General features: G+C 49.9%; 1 protein-coding gene across 1 annotated transcript; it reads left to right on the top strand.

The window, feature by feature from the left end:
- The first annotated feature begins 1,454 nt into the window (after window positions 1-1,454).
- Tor3a (torsin family 3 member A) lies at window positions 1,455-14,911 on the top strand. Its single transcript, XM_004658875.2, has 6 exons — window positions 1,455-1,698; window positions 1,980-2,096; window positions 4,715-4,980; window positions 8,058-8,236; window positions 13,249-13,373; window positions 13,959-14,911. Exons 1-6 carry the CDS (start codon window positions 1,455-1,457, stop codon window positions 14,213-14,215), a joined length of 1,188 nt encoding a protein of 395 aa, XP_004658932.2. The 3' UTR covers window positions 14,216-14,911.
- The last annotated feature ends 2,449 nt before the right edge of the window (window positions 14,912-17,360 follow it).

The raw sequence follows: 17,360 nt of genomic DNA, 5'->3' as shown, positions 1-17,360 counted from the left end.
GCTAGGTCGCCATTTGTTGAATGAGTCAATGTTTGCAGTTTTCAAGTAAGGATAATGGTGGGTGTCTGTTTTCTGTCATTGTAACAAATACCTGAAATAATTATCAAAGAGTTTTCTTGGTTTACAGTCTTGAAGGTGCCCATCCATTGCTTACAGGCCTCTAGTGGGCAGCACATCATGGTAATGATAGGGACAAGTGGAGGAACTTCAAAGGCCCACTCCCCAGTGACCTACTGGGACCCTTGTACCTTTTACATGTTTCTACCACCTCCCAATAGCTCCAAGCTGAGGGCTAGTCATCATGGCTCTCTGAGTGACCACAGCATGATGTATTTTGGTCGTGGTTAGCAATCCTCTGAAGGGCTCCACAGTTTTAACAGTGCTGCATTATGGCCATGGCTGGTGCTCTATAGGAAGTTTAATTTTAACATCGCTCTGTCAAAAAATAAAAAGATATTACTTTGCAATTTAACTATCTTTAACAGTGTTTATCAGTTTCCCTGGCTGAATGAAAACGGGGAAAATTTGGTGAGATACAGTGGGGTAGAGCAGCCTTGGCATGAATGTGATCAAATAGGAACAAAAAGATGTGAGACATGGTGCTAGGATTCACTTTTTTTTTGTTGTTGTTTTTGTTTTTACCATCTGGAGAACCTAGCCTCAAAGCCACTTACAGCTTCAAGTAAGTCCCCTGATCACTGTAGAAAGTCATTTCCAACTAGAGCAAGGTGGTGCTTGGATGATTTTTGAAAAGCCCATTTCATGCTTGAAATCTAACAATCTGGTCATGAAGAAGCGGACCCGCAGCAGGGACCTCACCGCAATCTGACCAGCTGCTTGTAGGCACAAGCCCTTACAGCTGCAAATCCAGCCAAGAGAGCGCACACGGTCCCTAGAGTAACTTCCTCATGGCATACGATGGCACTGCCAGGAGATGCTATGGCTTCCCTGACTGGGGGTTTCCAAAACCACCACCTCTCGACACAACTTTTCTCTTGCTTTTGCCGGACTCACAGGGTTGGAAGCCTGCCAGTGCTTTGTTGCAGGTTCATTTCCCTCTGCCGGGAGCCGAGCCGTGGCGACCTTCACCAAACCGTTCCCTGCTGTTCGTTCTTCTCAGGGTTTCTTCACTCAGCGGACACCCGGCAGATCAAACGCTCGTGGCTTTGATGGTTTCACTACCTTGACGGGAGCAGAGCTGTCCAGAAGCCATAGCATGGTTGACAGTGGCCATTTCCAAGCCCCATGTCAGCTTCTTTGCAACCACAACCATGCCCCAGAATAGACTGCTTCCTGGTGCGGTCGAAGGGACCTGAAATCTGCCTCGGGGTTCTTGGCATCCCGGGACAGCAGCCTAAGTTTCGGTTCCCGCCGGCGTCACGTGGGAGGCCAGCCGGAGGGCGGGGCCCGGCTCTTCCGGGTCTGGGGGACGCTGGGAGCCCCGCGGGCGGACCATGCGCGGCACTGCGCGGCGCCCACCCTGGCTCGGCCCGCTGCTATTGCTGCTGCTGCTGCTGCTGGCGCCCCCGGGCCGGGAGGCCGACGAAGCCCCCGGGGACTGGCCGGGCGCCCGGCGCCTGCGGGAGCAGCTGAGGACGGCCGAGGCCCTGTCCAGGCGGTACTGGGCACGCTTCAGCTGCGTGGTGTGGCCCCAGGACTGCGAGGATGAGGATGCGGAGGCTGCGGCGCCGCCTCGGGGTGAGAGTGGTCCCGCCCCGCACCTCTACGTGAGCCCCAGATGCCGCCTTCCACGCTTCACCCGCCCCAACTCCTCTAGACCCAGCGCACTTCTGGCAGCTTCCCATCCCACCCCGCACGGTGAATGGTGCGGCTCTTCCCCGCCCTCGGGATGGCTTGAAGGAAAGGCTTCTGGAGGATGTCTTCCAACCTCAGTACCTTCTCCTGCTCGGCCGCAGAGTGCGGCAGTATTGTAACTTTCTTGAATAAATCTCTTTCCCGTCTCACTGCGTCTTTTCTAGACTGGAGCCTTCCTCCGTGGGCCCGGAGGTCCCTGGATATCCTGACCACGTGGTACTGCCACTTCCACGACTGCTGCAAAGATGGAAGGGATTGCAGGATCTCCAACAACTTTACAGGTTGGACCTGGCACTGTTTGGAGGTGCCAGGGATCGGTGGGCGGGAAGGGAAGGCGTCTGTGGAGAAATGGCTGGGATGTCAGACACCTTTTGCCATTCTGTCCTCGCAAAACACGCGCGCACGCGGCCACCCACCGACTCCAGTCAGGAATTACCAAGTCTGCAGTCATTTCAAGATCTTTGGTCAAGACATTGAACTGCTAGTGTTTCCAGATACCCTCCAACCACAGAAACATGTGATGGCACTTCCAGCCAATGGGGTGATTTTGTAGTGCTAAGCATCAAGCTCAGGGCCTGTCCCCAGCCTCCATTCAGTTTTTTAAAGAGCACCACGAGGCCTTTTTACCTTTGCTTGCCCGCCTACCTCTAAGGACAGCCCCAGTGCTGGAGGGTCCTCTTTAATCTTTAATGGCTCAGAGCTTGTTGAAACCCATAGGAAGACCTCGAACATGTCACACCCAGCTCAGACAGCTGGGAGGGGACACACTACTAGATGTAGGAGAAGCCCCTGCTACCATGTTCCCATCTAGATTGAAGGTTTCCCTTTATTCATGTGCCTCCCCGTCACCATGTCCTGCCATCCCTGAGTGTGGCTCCAAGGATAGAAAACTGCTTATCTGTATTGAGCCCCTTCATGTACCAGACCCTGTGCTGTGTTTTGCAGACACAAGCTCATAATCCAACATACCTTCAAGAGAGGCCCAGAGCACCCTGTCTCTATACAGGGTCAATGACCCGAGGGTAGCAGGCAGTATCAAGCTAGAGAACTGATCAGAATTTGTGGTAGAGCCCGGCGTGGTAGCGCACGCCTTTGGTCCCAACACTAGGAAGGCAGAGGTAGGACTGCTGTGAGTTCGAGACCACCCTGAGACTACATAGTGAATTTCAGGTCAGCCTGGCTAGTGTGAGATCCTACCCCTTGTAAAACAAACAAACAAAATGTGGTTAAAAGTGACCCTTTCTAGTCAGGCAAACCTTTGAAAGTTAGCACTTAGGAAGTAGAACCAGGAGGGTAGTGAGTTTGAAGCTAGCCTAGACTCACAAAAGAACTGTTCGTTTCTAACCTTTAGCCAGCGAATGTCTGCAAGTGTGCAACGTGGGTTTCTTGTTTTATTGTGGTACAGTGAAGCCTTGTCAGTGGCTCTGCATCCTAAGAGAAACAGGTTATTCTCTGATCATGAACTAAATCATACCATCAAATGGATTGTAAATTGCCTTACCAGTATGCCTGTGGATTCTCCCTCTGGCCCAGCTGCATAAGCATCCCTGCTCACCAGCCTCCCTCTCCTTTGTGTTTTTTTTTTTTTGTTTTTTTTTTTAAGTTACTTCAGGTGGATCTGCATAGTGCAGGTGATGTGCATTTTAACTCTCCAAGAGGAGTACTTACCCTCCGTCACAGAACCTGTTCTGACAAAGACCCAGTACTGTGCAAAAGTTTCTTGTCTTCTGGAGGAATGTTTTTTGTTTTTTTCTCAGAGTTCTCCTTACCTGTCTTGTACCTCCATCTATGTGGACTGCCCTAGATATTAGGTCACATACTTAGAAAAGGTATCCATGATAGCATGTGTCTAGGAACAGGTGTGACACAGGCCAGAATTTTGACTGCATACAGATCAGGAAGTCTGAATTTAGACTTCTGCCAGCTGAAGGTTGGACCTTCAGTCGGTAGTTAACAAGTCATTTCTCTGCCCTTAACTTACCCATTGTTCTCCCAAGGGCCTGGATATCCAAATATCCCTGGCTGGGGAATCGGGAATAGTGCTGGATAGTGTAGTTCCCACATCTTGCCACTTAGGGCAGTCCTTTGCAAGTCTCAGTTTGCAGCTCTGATGGAATAATCACACCTGCCTTTACCACTGTGGAGACAAAGCGGCACAGTTCAGATGAGAGAGACGGCTAAAAAATATCATCGTCCTTGAGAGCACCAGTGGTTTTAAAGCAGTGTGCGATGCTGACGGTGTTTTACAGTGACCCCACCCCACCCCCCGTGTTAGTAGCACAGCATTCAGATTGTTCCCCTCACAGGGCAGAGGGAGGCAGGCCTGACTTGGGACAGCCACTTCCAAATTGTGCTGGATAGAGATAGCGTGAATGAACTAAGGCTTCTTCTGGGAACATTTAGGGTGGGCGATCTGAAACTAAAGGATGGGAGCATCAAAGCGTAGGTGGCATTCCTCATCCACACTCACCTGTACCACCTACCATCGGGTGTCTCTAGAAAAGTCAATTCCAGTCTCCCAGGGTTCAATCTTGATTTCTCAAACTTGAATCTCATCTACTATGAGGTCTGCCTCCTGACTTCTTGTTTTTAATGTTTGTTTATTTATTTATTTGAGAGAGAGAGAGCGATAGGCAGATAGAGAGAATGGGCACACCAGAGCCTCTAGGCACTGCAAATGAGCTCCAGACACATGCCATCCTGAGCATCTGGCCTATGTGGGTCCTGGGGAATCGGACCTGGGTCCTTTGGCTTTGCAAGCAAGTGCTTTAACTGCTAAGCCATCTCTCCAGCCCCATCCCCCACCCCAAGCTTCTTGTTCTGAGGCCACACGGAATGACTGAGATGCTGAGGGAACATATCGGTGTGCCTCCCACTGTGACCTCTCTCCTTTTTCTAGGCTTAGAATCAGACCTGCGTGTGCGACTGCATGGCCAGCATTTGGTCAGTGAGCTGGTCCTAAGAGTAGTGAGGGACTACTTAGAGATGCCGAAGGCAGACAAGGCCCTGGCGCTGTCATTCCATGGCGGGTCGGGCACAGGCAAGAACTTCGTGGCCCAGCTGCTGGCCAAAAACCTGTATCGGGATGGGCTGAAGAGTGACTGTGTCCAGATGTTTGTCACTGTGTTCCATTTCCCAAACCCCAAGTATGTGGACATGTACAAGGTGAGTCTGGGCAGTGCTGGGGAGCCTTGTCATCAGGGCTGGGGTCAAATATATATATATATATATATATATATATATATATATATATATATATATATATATATATATTTAAAAAGGTAGTGAAGTATCACAGGAAATGTGGAACAGAAAAAGCAAAAGCATTTCCAAACTCTAATGGACACAACCTCCTTAGCTACCAGTAGTGAGCATTGTGAATATGGTGCTGTTTCGTGCCATTGTAATGTTTGGGGGATGTGTGCATGCAGATTCACACAGAAGCCAGAGAATGTCAGGTACTCTCTGTCGCTATTCCACCTTTTGTTTCCTTGGGAATGAATCTCTTGCTGGTGCTGGAGCTGCTGTTTTCAATCAGACCAGCTGATGAGCAAGCCCTGGCTATTCTCTGGTCTGCACCTCCCCTTGGGACGGGAGTGACAGGTGTGTGTGGCGGCCCCTAGTGTTTTACATTAGTGCTGGGAATCAGACTCCTGAGTGCCCAGGCCCACATGCTTGCACGGGAAGGGTTCTTACCTGCCAAGCCATTTCCTCAGCCCTATTGTAGTTTCATTAGAATGTTGGCTGTTCTGCTGGGTTTTGCTTTCTCTAGACTTATATTAGGGACTGTGTTACAAATGTTTCACCTTTATAGGCAACACTGCATGGATTCAAACACAAAGGTGAGAGTTATCACTGATATTTGGCTTGCTCATTGCATGTACAGAAACAGCTGCACAAGGTGGTACATGCTTTTAAGTCCCAGCACTCAAGAGGCTAAGGTCAGATCACCGTGAATTCAAGGCCAGCCTGAGATAGAGTGAGACCCTGCCTTGAAACAACAAACAAGGGCTAGAGAGATGGCTTAGCAGTTAAGGTGCTTGTCTGCAAAGCCTAAGGACTCATGTTCGACTCTTCTGGTCCCATGTAAGCCAGATGCACAGTGATGCAAGTGCACAATATTGCACAAGCGCACAAGGGGCACACATGTCTGGAGTTCAGTTGCACTGGCTGGAGGCCCTGGCATGTCAATTCTCTCTCTCCTCTCTCTCCCATTTAAAAAAATGGGGGGCTGGAGGATGGCTTAACAGTTAAGGCATTTGCCTACAAAGCCAAAGGACCTCAGTTTGATTCTCCAGGATCCATGTAAGCTAGATGCACAAGGTGGCACATGTGTCTGGAGTTTGTTTGCAGTGGCTGGAGGCCCTGGCATGTCCATTCTCTCTCTCTCTCTCTCTCTCTCTCTCTCTTCTCTCTTCTCTCTTCTCTCTCAATCTCTGCTTGCCTCTTTCCCTCTCAAATAAATGAATAAAAATTAAAAAAAAATAAAGGGGCTGGAAAGATTGCTTAGTGGTTAGGGCACTTGTCTGCAAAGCCTAAGGACCCAGGTTCAATTCTCCAGGTCCCACATAAGCCAGATGCACAGGGTGGCACATGCAGCTGCAGTTTGTTTGCAGTGGCTAGAGGCCTTGGTGTGCCGATTCTCCCTCTGTCTCTAATAAATAAATAAAAATAATAAAAATTTAAAAAAAGAATCAACACTGCTACAAATTGCAGCAAGAGAATCTTGTTTCAAATGGTTTGTTGGAGGTTTTGAAACACCAATTTGAGTATATCTCACTGCTTTGTTTTTTTGACAGAGCCTCACTCTGTATCCCTGGATGGCCTGGGACTTGTGATCCTCCTGCCTCATCTTCCAGAGTACTGGGATCCCAGGCATACACCATCATGGTCATGCTCAACTTCATTTATTTAATATAGTGCTAGGTATTGAACTAAGGGCTTCCAGCATGCTAGGCAAGCAATCTACTGCGGGGCCACACCTCCAGCTATGCATGCTTATTTATTATTTATTTATTTATTTATTTATTTTTTGGTTTTTCGAGGTAGGGTCTCACTCTGGTCCAGGCTGACCTCGAATTAACTATGTAGTGTCAGGGTGGCCTTGAACTCATGGTGATCCTCCTACCTCTGCCTCCCGAGTGCTGGGATTAAAGGCGTGCGCCACCACGCCCGGCTGCGTGTTTATTTTTAAGAGCCATATCACAAATGGTTCTCCATTTCTTCTCATCACAGCTCGTTCTGTGCCAGCAAGTGCACACACACAATGTTCCTTTGCGGTTCTATTTTGGGTTTCTTCCCATTCAAACATGTAGTATTTAAAATTAGCCAGAATTGCATCATTGCATCAGGCTAGCAATAACCTGTCTGGCTCTCAATTGTAACATTTGGAGTGTGTGAACAGGGAAGATGACATAAGCCTTGAGAGCAAAGCTTGCCTGAGTCACCTGGCAGTTTCAGTTTAGCACTGGAGGGCAAGGGCAGGGTGAACTCCAGTGCACTGAGACCAAGTAGCCCATAGCTGAGCTTCCCTGGGAAGAATTACCTGGCTTTGACTGTGGCAAAACTGCTGAGGATTTCGGCCCCCCCCCTACTGGAAAACTAGCATATTCTGTACTCGACATACCCACACCCTCGGAGGCAGGGCCGAAGACCCCAAGGATTGAAATGGTCAGGGAGCCTGTGAAAGCTGCTGCTCAGTGTCTGGCTCTGATGAACACCACAAAGCAGCATCTTTTCAACTTTTGGAGGCGGGATGCCCCCAAGTTATGCAGGTTTGTGCACTGGACAGATCTTCAGCAGGCTCACTCCCTTAACGTCTTGCCCAGCCTCAATGTTAGAGGGTACTGTGCCCATGGGAGGACAGGAACAGGACTGTGGCCCATTCTGGGTCCTCGAGCCCCTCTGCCCATCTCTACCATCAATGAGCCTTACTCCTGGCCCGGGGAAGGTGAGTTGACCTTTAGCTTTAGTACACAGCCTAGTCCCGAGAGGAGAGCCAGGCAGGTATACGCTTCCAAGCTCTTGCTTCCACCACAGGTGGGGACTGCCTAACCCTGGCATAGGAGTATCACCTGGGACGCTTGTTAGCTGCCTAGGTGCCAGCTTGCCCTTGAAGTTTGGGTTTGGTCATGCTCGGTAGTGGGGCCCAGCCCAAGGTTCTCCATTGCCCTGTGCTAGGGAAACTAGTTTCCTAAGTGGGACCACCCTGGGGTCTCAGCAGCTCCCTATGTCCCATGCAGGAGTGGCTTCTGAGCCTGATACGGGAGACACAGCAGAGTTGCAACCAGACCTTGTTCATCTTCGACGAGGCAGAGAAGCTGCACCCAGGGCTGCTGGAGCTGCTTGGGCCACACCTGGAGCGCAAAGCCTCCGAGGGCCACAGGGCCGAGACTCAGAGAGCCATCTTCCTCTTCCTCAGGTAAGGCCTGAGCAGCGGTAGCAGAAGAGCTGAGGAGGAGTGAGTACGGACCGGCAGCAGAGGGATCCCTAGAAAACCAAAGCTTCGCTCGCTTGGACATAGATGAGGGACACTTAGTTAGAGCTGAAGGACTCCTGCAGCAGCTCAGGCTGGCTCATGACTCCTCAGGGCCCAGCTGAGGAAAGAGGAGCTCTTCCTGCGCCCCTTCCTCAGAGGCACCACTTCCAAGGGTGTCAGTTTTCATATCACCATCAATTGACAAGTAGAAAGGACCCTGGGATTCATGAGTCCAGCATGGCCAGCTCCCCCTCCAAACTTGGAAGATCTGTTTCTTCTCTGATCGTGGGAGAGATCTGAGGGCTGAGGGGATGAATGGACAATTTGTCATCTCAGTGCTTGCAGTTGGACCTGCAAGGTCGCTGGGTAAGACTAACCATGGTACTTGTGTTCTGTGGCATGCCCCAAGCTCCTGAAAAGGCTTGAAAACATGTTCAACTTGGTCCTTATTTATTTTTTCTATTCATTCCAGGCTGGCCTTAAACTCATGACCCATCTGCCTCAGCCTCAGCCTCCCGAGTACTGGGAGGTGTAAGCTACCACACTCATCTTCAACTTGGTATTTCTTTCTTCTTTTTTTTTTTTTTTTTAGAAAATATTTTATTTATTTGACAGAGAAAGAGGGGAGAGAGAGAGAGAGAGAGAATGGGTGCACGAGGGCCTCCAGCCACTACAAACAAACTCCAGATGCGTGCACCCCCTTGTTCATCTGACTAACGTGGGTCCTGGGGAATCAAACCTGGGTCCTTTGGCTTTGCAGGCAAACGCCTTAACTGCTAAGCCATCTCTCCAGCCTTCAACTTTGTCTTTTTATGGAGGCTCAAGTGCTTTGTCAAGGCTGTACGGAGAGCCAGTACAAGTCAAACCCATCGTTTCCTCCCTGACCACACCACCACCCTGGCCTGCAGGCCAGTGCTGCCTGCAGGGTGGGCTTTTCCGGGGCTCTCGGGTACACATGGTAAGATAGGGTCACTTTCTGTAAGACAGACACGGTTTGAGAGTCATCTCTCAAGACAAGATGGAACAAATTTAAGCCACTGCTGGGTTGGGTTCTCCTGATATGAGGCAGCTTGTGAAGTGGGAGGTAGGGCGAGGCAGAGAAAAGAGGCATCTTCTGATGTAACTGGAGTGCCAGGAGGAGGACAGGCTGCTCTTTGGTAGCTCCTGTCCCCAGGCCCTGTGCTGCTGTCCCCCTTCCGGGTGTGGCAGGCGCGGCTCTCTCTTCAGTACCTTTCACTAGGTGGAAGCAGCTGTGTGCAGAGGGCCCAACAGTGCCTTAAGGCGCTGACTCCCTCCCACACACTGGCTACGCAACTCAGCAAACCATTGCCGGCGACTATTGCCCAGGGCAACCCAGTGACCCTCCTACCTCGTTTGCCTTCATAGTAGTTTGCTCAGCGACCAGCTGGCAATGCCCTCTGTCCCCTTGACACTTCTGATCTTCCCCTACTGACCCATCTGACCACGTAGTTGAAAACAGTAGCCCATGTGGGTGGAAGCAGGGCTGGGAAATAGCCTGACTCCAGGGAGGACACAGACCTGTGATAGGGACCCAAAGGCCTCTTGAAAAGATAGAGCCTCAGGTTGGGGCTTAAGCTCAGAAGCCTGAGTTTGGTCCTCAGCACCGGACATGGGGGTTGAGGGAGATGTAACCTTGGGTACCAGTGGCTGTGGTACTGGCCTGCACCAAGGCCTCCCGCTGAGAGGTAATGCGTCAGGCTGCCAAAGTCCATCCCAGCCAAGCAAAATGACAGCTCCCAGTACTCTCCCCCCAACTTAACCAACCACCCACCCAGCTAGAGTGCCTCTACTCCCCCAAGGATTCCAAGTGTCCTAAGGTGCAGCGGGGGGGGGCGGGTGAGAAGTCTCTGGACTTGACTTCTACCCCTTTGTGGTGAGAATCCATGTTTGAAGGATGAACACACCCAAGTTAAACCGCTAAGCGACCAAGTCACAGTAGGGCAGGACCTGTAGTTTAATCCTGAAAAATATCCCGAAGTTGCTACTTGGCCCTTGTGGCCTCGTTGTCCAGCTCGGTTGTGTTTCGCGGTGGTAGATGGAGGTGGTGAAGCCCAGCAGGCTGGCTGCCCAGTACACACAGCAACCAGTATCATGGGGCTGGGATTTTACAGAGTGAACTTTATCCATAAAGGCCGATGGACAAGGAATCAGGAGGCAGCTCAAATCTGTTTCTCCACACTCCCACCCATGGGGGTGGCAGGAAGGGAGTATGCGGCCCTGGGCAGGGCGAGTGGCAGGTCGAGTGACTGTGAGGTGAGTCAGCAGAAGCAGTTGACACTCCAGGTCATTCTGGTTCATCTTGCTTCTGTTTGGCACCCCTTGTTTCCAATCTAGGTTCTCATTCCTTGGGTTCCACTTTTGGTTCACCAGACTCTCGAGGTCATTTCAGGTCGGGCCCTGGGTCTCACTCTTGGATTCTGAAGAGCAGCACATTTTGTTTTACGGAGGAGGCTGATTTGTATCTTGGTTTCAGAGGTGTCATTTGAAATAATCTGGAATCCAAGGCTCATCTCTCAACTAGCCTGGAAGCCTTGGACAGCTAACATGGACTCCTGCCCATTTCTCCGAAGCACAGAAAGCACTAGAGTCATGTTGTAAGACTGGAGGAGCTACTGTGCTCATTGCAGCCCTAAAGACCACAGGGTCAGTCATTCCTGCTTCTTTCAGCTGTTATCAGGATAAGAATAGCAAGGACTTTGACAAATGAAACATGATTTATTCATGGCCTTTCCCTCTGGAGGTAACATGCATAAGACAGCATGCTCAGTGGATATGTGTAGCCCGAAGAGGGTCCTAGATTATCTGTATTAACTTTCATTTTACAAATGAAAGAACCACAGTTCCGGATTAGTGACCAAATCTAATCTGTTCTTTAGGGAACAGTTCACAGTGGGTGCTGGAATTTGCTTGTTAATGGCAGTCAGCAGGGACCTGGAGGATGAGAAGGGAACTGAGGTGCTCCAGGGAGAAGGTGTGTCTACAGTGGCATGCTGGTGTCACAGAGCAGCCCTGAAGAGCTGAGACAGGGGAAAGCAGTGAAGGGCTCACATGCCCAGCCCTGTGAGGTAGGGAGGAAAAACTGACTATGGGAAATTCAGAAGGGAACTGGAGATGTGCAGACAAATGAATGGGGAATCCATTTAACAAACACTTTGGGGGCACCTGCTGTGTACTGAGCAGTGTGCTGGAGGCACTGTGGTTCCATAGGTAAGTAGGCTAAGCTTCCTGCTTGCAAGCTTGGCCTGGTGATTTTCTGGGTAGAATGGGCTGAGCTAGTCACCTCATTATTTTGTCTCTTGCTCTAGAGGCTTTCTTTCCAGCCACAGACAGTGGAAACTGCTACCTGCTTCTCCTGTGGTGGCAAAGCCAGATGGGGCAATCTCCTGGTGGTAGGCCAGCCTTGCCTGTGCTGATGCAATTGTTTGCCCAGATGTCCTCCTGCCCAGCCACCCAGCAGAAGCAGGGAACAGTTGAGCGTTGTAAGCAGCTCTGCCAGTACAGGTGTCAGAATTCGGGCAGAGCAGCTGACCTTGAGCAAGGGATGAGAACTACCCTGTTTCTTCTGGGGCCTACAGCTGGGGGCTCAAGGACCATGCATGGTAAGTCCTATGGCTGTGAAAGACACATTGGTCCCACCAGGAAGAGGATTCAAGGCTAGATAGTGTGACAGTCCCAGCTTCCCTGCTTGGTGGGAAAGGATGCCTGCCCTAGTTTCTGTCCACCCAACTGAGGAGGCAGGCAGGGAACTGGAAGGTACCCAGAGCCTCCCATTCCCGGGGAGCCCCACCCACAGGATGCTTTCATATGCTGGGTGAGCAAATAAGTAAGTTACAACGCCTGCGGGTGTCAGGGGCATTCCAGGCTTTATGGTGTTCCTCATCTGCTGGCCCTGAGCAGTGGAGCAAAGAGCAAGGGCCCAGCTGTGGAGACGGGGACAGGGGACACAGTGTGGTTGGTTCAAGGAGCTTTGGGGCTGTGACTCTGGTGTAGAAGGAAGTGCTCCTGCTTCTAGTTCTCCACAGCCTCCTCCCAGCTTCTCAGGTGGTGACTCTCTGGGTTTGTCTTCCATCTTTCCCCCTCTTCCCCTGTGCTCAGACCCATAATTCTCAACCCCTAGAGACCACAGGCAGTGGGGAAACATTCAGTGTGTATAGCAGCAAGCTTTTGCCTTCGTGTTTCTCTCATCAAGGGTGCAGCAAGCAGCCAGGCATACAGACACACGTGCTCTCTGACCTCTCCAGCCAGAATCCTGCCAATGGCGTTTTCCAAAGTACATCTTAAATCCTCCTCCCCTCCTCATCCCTTCTCCATCACCTTCATTGTCTAAAGGTGAACTACTGGCCACAAACGCTGGGACTAGCTTTCTGCGACTATCCCACGTGGCTTCAAGCCAACCTCTGTAGCCCTAGGATGTGCTGCTTAGGAAATGAAGGTGACCAGGTCATTCCCCCACCCCCACCCCCAAGCTCAGAACCCTTTAGTGGTTCTGTGGCACCCTCCACCCCAACCCTGGCTGCCTTTCGTGCTTACATTCCCTAGCCCTGAGCCCCAGGGCCCTCTGGTGTATCTCCCAGGTCCAGAGACTCACCGTCCCTTCTCAGGTCTGAGCTCCTCTCTCAGCCTGTCTGCACGGGAGCACCCGCATTCCTCAGGAGACTTGTGCTCCATCAGCACTTGCCGCACTCTCTGGTAATCTCATACACGTCTGGCCTGCATGTCTCACAGAACTGAACTTGGGTGCTCCTTATACAGAGCAGTCTCACCAGTGTGTGCCAGAGAGAGTGAGGGAAGCAGGTTGGGGTGAAGGCAGATGGTTTTTCTGCTTCTACCTCACTGTGCAGCTTCCGGTCCTACAGGCACAAGCATTAGTGGTCGGGTAACATATCGACAGAAATATGGAAGGAAAAGTGTTAACAAGCTTTTGTCTCTTTCAGTAACCTTGGGGGTAATGTCATCACTGAGGTGGTCCTGGGTTTGCTTAAGGATGGATGGTCCCGGGAAGAGATTACAATGGAACATTTGGGGCCTCGCCTCCAAGCTGAGATCATGAAGTCCACAGGTGACTGGCCAGTTCCCCCCCACCCAGACAAGCAGCTTCTACTGAGAGCTATAGTTCTCCAGTGTGTGTGTTTGTGTGTGCACATGTGCCTGCCAGTTATGGGGTGACAAGGGTGCTTGAACCTCAGGAGGCTACCATAGTCCTCTCAAATGATAAATTGTGGGTGGCACAAGTACAAAAAAGCCTCAACTACTTTTCTGAAAATGCTTTAAAAGAGGGTCAGTGGCCTGGCTCTGGGGCACTGCCGTGGTCTCTGATGCACAGACGCGATGCAGATTTCCCGAGAACAGTACAGAGGTTCAGCCTCTAGCCAAAGGTAGGATGGTTCCATCACTTGCTTCCTGCCATGGAACAAAGCCCCCATGCGCTCAGTCACACTCCCTCAGCTCCACAGTCACCAGAGCACTCTGTGCCTAGCACACACATGGCTGCATGGCCCTTGGCACTGTGTCAGACAGCACTCCTGGAGCTGGCATGAGTGACACCAAGTCCTATCCAGGCCTCAGGTTTGGGGACACTAGATCTCCAGCTGGGTTCAGCACGAGGTCACTCACACCCCATTTAACTTTTGGGTCTTGATTTCAGACAGTGGCTTTGGCCGCAGCCATGTTGTGAAGGAAATTGACTTCTTTATCCCCTTCCTGCCTCTGGAGTACCATCACGTGAGGCTGTGCGCACGGGACGCCTTCCTGAGCCAGGACCTCCTGTACACAGAAGAGGATCTGGATGAGCTCGCCAACATGATGACATACGGTCCTGAGCAGGGACACCTCTTCTCCAGCCAGGGCTGCAAATCTGTTTCCCAGAGAACTGCACTTCCTAAAGTTTTCGTCCACCACTAACAAGATCCTGGATGCGCTGGGCCCAGTTGGTATCCAGAAACCACTGAAACCCAGCTAGTACATAGAAGGAAGGCCTTTAAGTCAGAACAAAGGCAATTCCTGAAAACCACTGGGTGCCTTAAAAGGCCCACATTTCAAAATGCGGGCCAAGATGCCAGAGAAAGCCAAGAGGGAGGTCAGCAGATACCAAAGGCTCCTGAGAACGCCATGGTGTATTCCTGGCATGTGGCTGGACTTGGGGGTTGGGCCTTGAGGCTACAGGATTCTTGGGCTACAAAACACAGAAGAATGACACCCTGTGGCTGAAGGGTGGGGCGCAAACCTCAGGATTGCAGGCTCAGGGGCTGTCAAGAGGAAAGGTGAATAGCTCCTTTGTGACCAGATCAGCTAGAGTGTTAGGCTAAAGGGGAAAGCGCACAGGGGAAGGTATTTACAAATAAGTGCCAGGTGTGGGATGCCTATCTGTCTGTAAACCCACCACTTGGAAGCTAAGATAACATGGTCAAGAGTTCAAGGCCATTATTGGCTACATAGGGATTTGGAGGCTAGCTACATGAGACTTTATTACAAAAAAGAAAGCTGGGGGAAGGGGTAATGTAGTAAGCAAAGGCTTTGCAGACTGAAGACATTTTAGTTAGGGGCCTTGACATGAATGACTATCGTATGTAAAGATTAAAGTTTTGTATTTTTCTAATATCCTTGGTCTACTTTTAAAATTTTTATTTTTACTTATTTGAGAGAGAATGGGTGTGCCAGGGCCTCCACTGCAAATGAATTCCAGATGCATGTGCCACCTTGTGCATCTGGTTTATGTGGGTCCTGGGGAAGTGAACCTGGTTCTTTGGCTTTGTAGGCAAAAGTGCCTTAATTGCTTAGCTATCTCTCTAGCCCTGGCCTACTTCCTTCTTGAGACATAGTAGTTGTCCTCACTTAGCAAAATTTCAAATGCCAGGCAACCTTTATGGGGACTGGTGAATACAAGGGGTGAATGCCAGCCCTAGTGAATGGCTGGCATGCCAATCTGTTACGGTTTACTTTGGGAATACATCACTGAGCTAAGTTCTAGCCTCTTGCCAAAGAGGCTTCCAAGCACGGTGGTCTCACAGGAGACAGTGCACCCCTGTTCTTCTGCTTTTAAAATAGGAAAGAGGTCATTTTGGTAATGAAATGATAAGGTGTTTAATGTGCAGCACTGCACCTTGACACCTCCCCTGTTTTACCCCCTTTTCTTCTCTACCATACAGGTCTGTTCTGTTAGTCATCATTTTGTCCCTTCTCATTAAAGCCCTGAATCCTCTTACTTTTAGCCCTTGTGAAATGAAATACTTCTGTCTCTCCAATTTTGACATTTTGTTGTGTTTACGTACTGAACATGCCTCAAGGTTACAGAGCACCTGGCCCAGCCATATTAGGTACACAGTATTATACGAATTAAAGGAGTTTGGTTTAACAAAGCTGGGTATGGTGGTGCATACCTTAATCCCAGCACTTGGGAGGCTGAGGTAAAATGATTGGTCATCAAGCATTCAATGCCAACCTGGGGACTATGAGTGTGTTCCAGGTCAGCCAGGGCTAGAGTGGGACCCTACCTCAAACAAAAAAAAAAAAAAAACAAAAAGATTGAGGGCTGGAGAGATAGGTGGCTTAGCAGTTAAGGCACTTGCCTGCAAAGCCTAAGGACCCAGGTTCGATTCCCTAGTACCCACATAAAGCCAGATGCACAAGGTGACACATGCAGCTGGAATTCGTTTGCAGTGGCTAGAGGTCCTGGTGTGCCCATTCTTTTTCACACATACATACGTACGTACGTACGTACATACATACATACATACATACATACATAAAAAAAAAAAGAAAGACTGCTGGAGAGATGGCTCAATTGTAAAAATGTTTACTTACAAACCCTGATGGCTCAGGTTTGACTCCCTAGTACCTACATAAAGCCAGATGCACAAAATGGCACATGTATCTGGAGTTTGTTTTCAGTGACAGGGAGGCCTCTTTCTGTCTCAAACAATAAGAAGAAATTAAAAGTGGGCTGGAGAGATTGCTTAGTGGTTAAGGCACTTCCCTGCAAACCCTAAAGACCCAGGTTCAATTCCCCAGTATATATGTAAGTCAGATGTACAAGGTGGTGTATGCATCTGGAGTTTGTTTGCAGTGGCTGGAAGCCCTGGTGCACCCATTCTCTCTATCTGCTGCTCTCTTAAATATTTTTAAAAGGGGGAAAATTAAAATAACAAGATACTCTTCTCACCTCTATCTCAAGAAATGCACCATAACGTCAGGCATGGTGGCGCACGTCTTTAATCCCAGCACTCGAAGGCAGAGGTAGGAGGATCGTCCTTCGTGAGTTCAAGGCCACCCTGAGACTACATAGTGAATTCCAGGTCAGCATGAACTAAAGTGAGACCCTACCTCAAAAACAAAACAAAAAAACAAACAAAAAAAGGCTTCTTCTGAAAGGCTGGGGAGATGGCTTAGCAGATCAAAGGCAGGAAGATTCCAAGTTCCAGGCCAGCCTGTCTAAATAAATCAATCCTGTCATTTGTGAGAGCGTGGAGGCAACTGTTGTATGAAGCCAAGCACAAAGAGTATCACATTATCCCACTCACAGCGGCAGCTACAGTTGAGAGTATAATGGTGATTATCAGAGGGTGAGGGGAGGGAGGGGGACAGGAGAGGTTGGTCAGTGGCTACTGTTAAGAAACTCTGGAATGATATACAGTAAGATGATTATAAATATTTGTAAGTCTCAACTAGCTAGTTCAAAGGGTTTGAGGCTGGGCATGGTGGCACATGCCTGCAATCCCAGCACCCAATCAAAAGCAAAAGGATCTCCACAAGTCCGTGGCCAACCAGGACTACATAGTGAGACCCTATTTCAAAATACAAAGGAATGAGACAGCAAGAAACGATGGCCCAGGGCTGGAGAGATGACTTGGCAAGTAAGGCACTTGCCTGCAAACCCAAAGGATCCAGGTTCAATTCCCCAGGACCCAGTAAGCCAGATGCACAAAGTGGCACATGCTTTTGGAGTTCATTTACAGTGGCTAGAGGTCCTGGCGAGCATTTTTTCTCAAATAAATTTAAAAAAAGAAATGACAGTGAGAGGATGTCTTAAATCTTTCCATTATAAAGACAT

Source organism: Jaculus jaculus, chromosome 1, assembly GCF_020740685.1.
Source record: "Jaculus jaculus isolate mJacJac1 chromosome 1, mJacJac1.mat.Y.cur, whole genome shotgun sequence".
Classification (NCBI taxonomy): Eukaryota; Metazoa; Chordata; class Mammalia; order Rodentia; family Dipodidae; genus Jaculus; species Jaculus jaculus.
The sequence above is the reverse complement of the archived record's forward strand: the minus strand, read 5'-3'. Positions and strand labels throughout refer to the sequence as shown.

What these genes read in the sequence shown, in the direction of transcription:
- Tor3a (XM_004658875.2), top strand. Translation starts at nt 1,455, where the DNA reads ATGCGCGGCACTGCGCGGCGCCCACCCTGGCTCGGCCCGCTGCTATTG. An exon ending in GATCTCCAACAACTTTACAG is followed by an intron (nt 2,097 to 4,714) that starts GTTGGACCTGGC and finishes TCCTTTTTCTAG; the next exon opens with GCTTAGAATCAGACCTGCGT. An exon ending in GCCATCTTCCTCTTCCTCAG is followed by an intron (nt 8,237 to 13,248) that starts GTAAGGCCTGAG and finishes TGTCTCTTTCAG; the next exon opens with TAACCTTGGGGGTAATGTCA.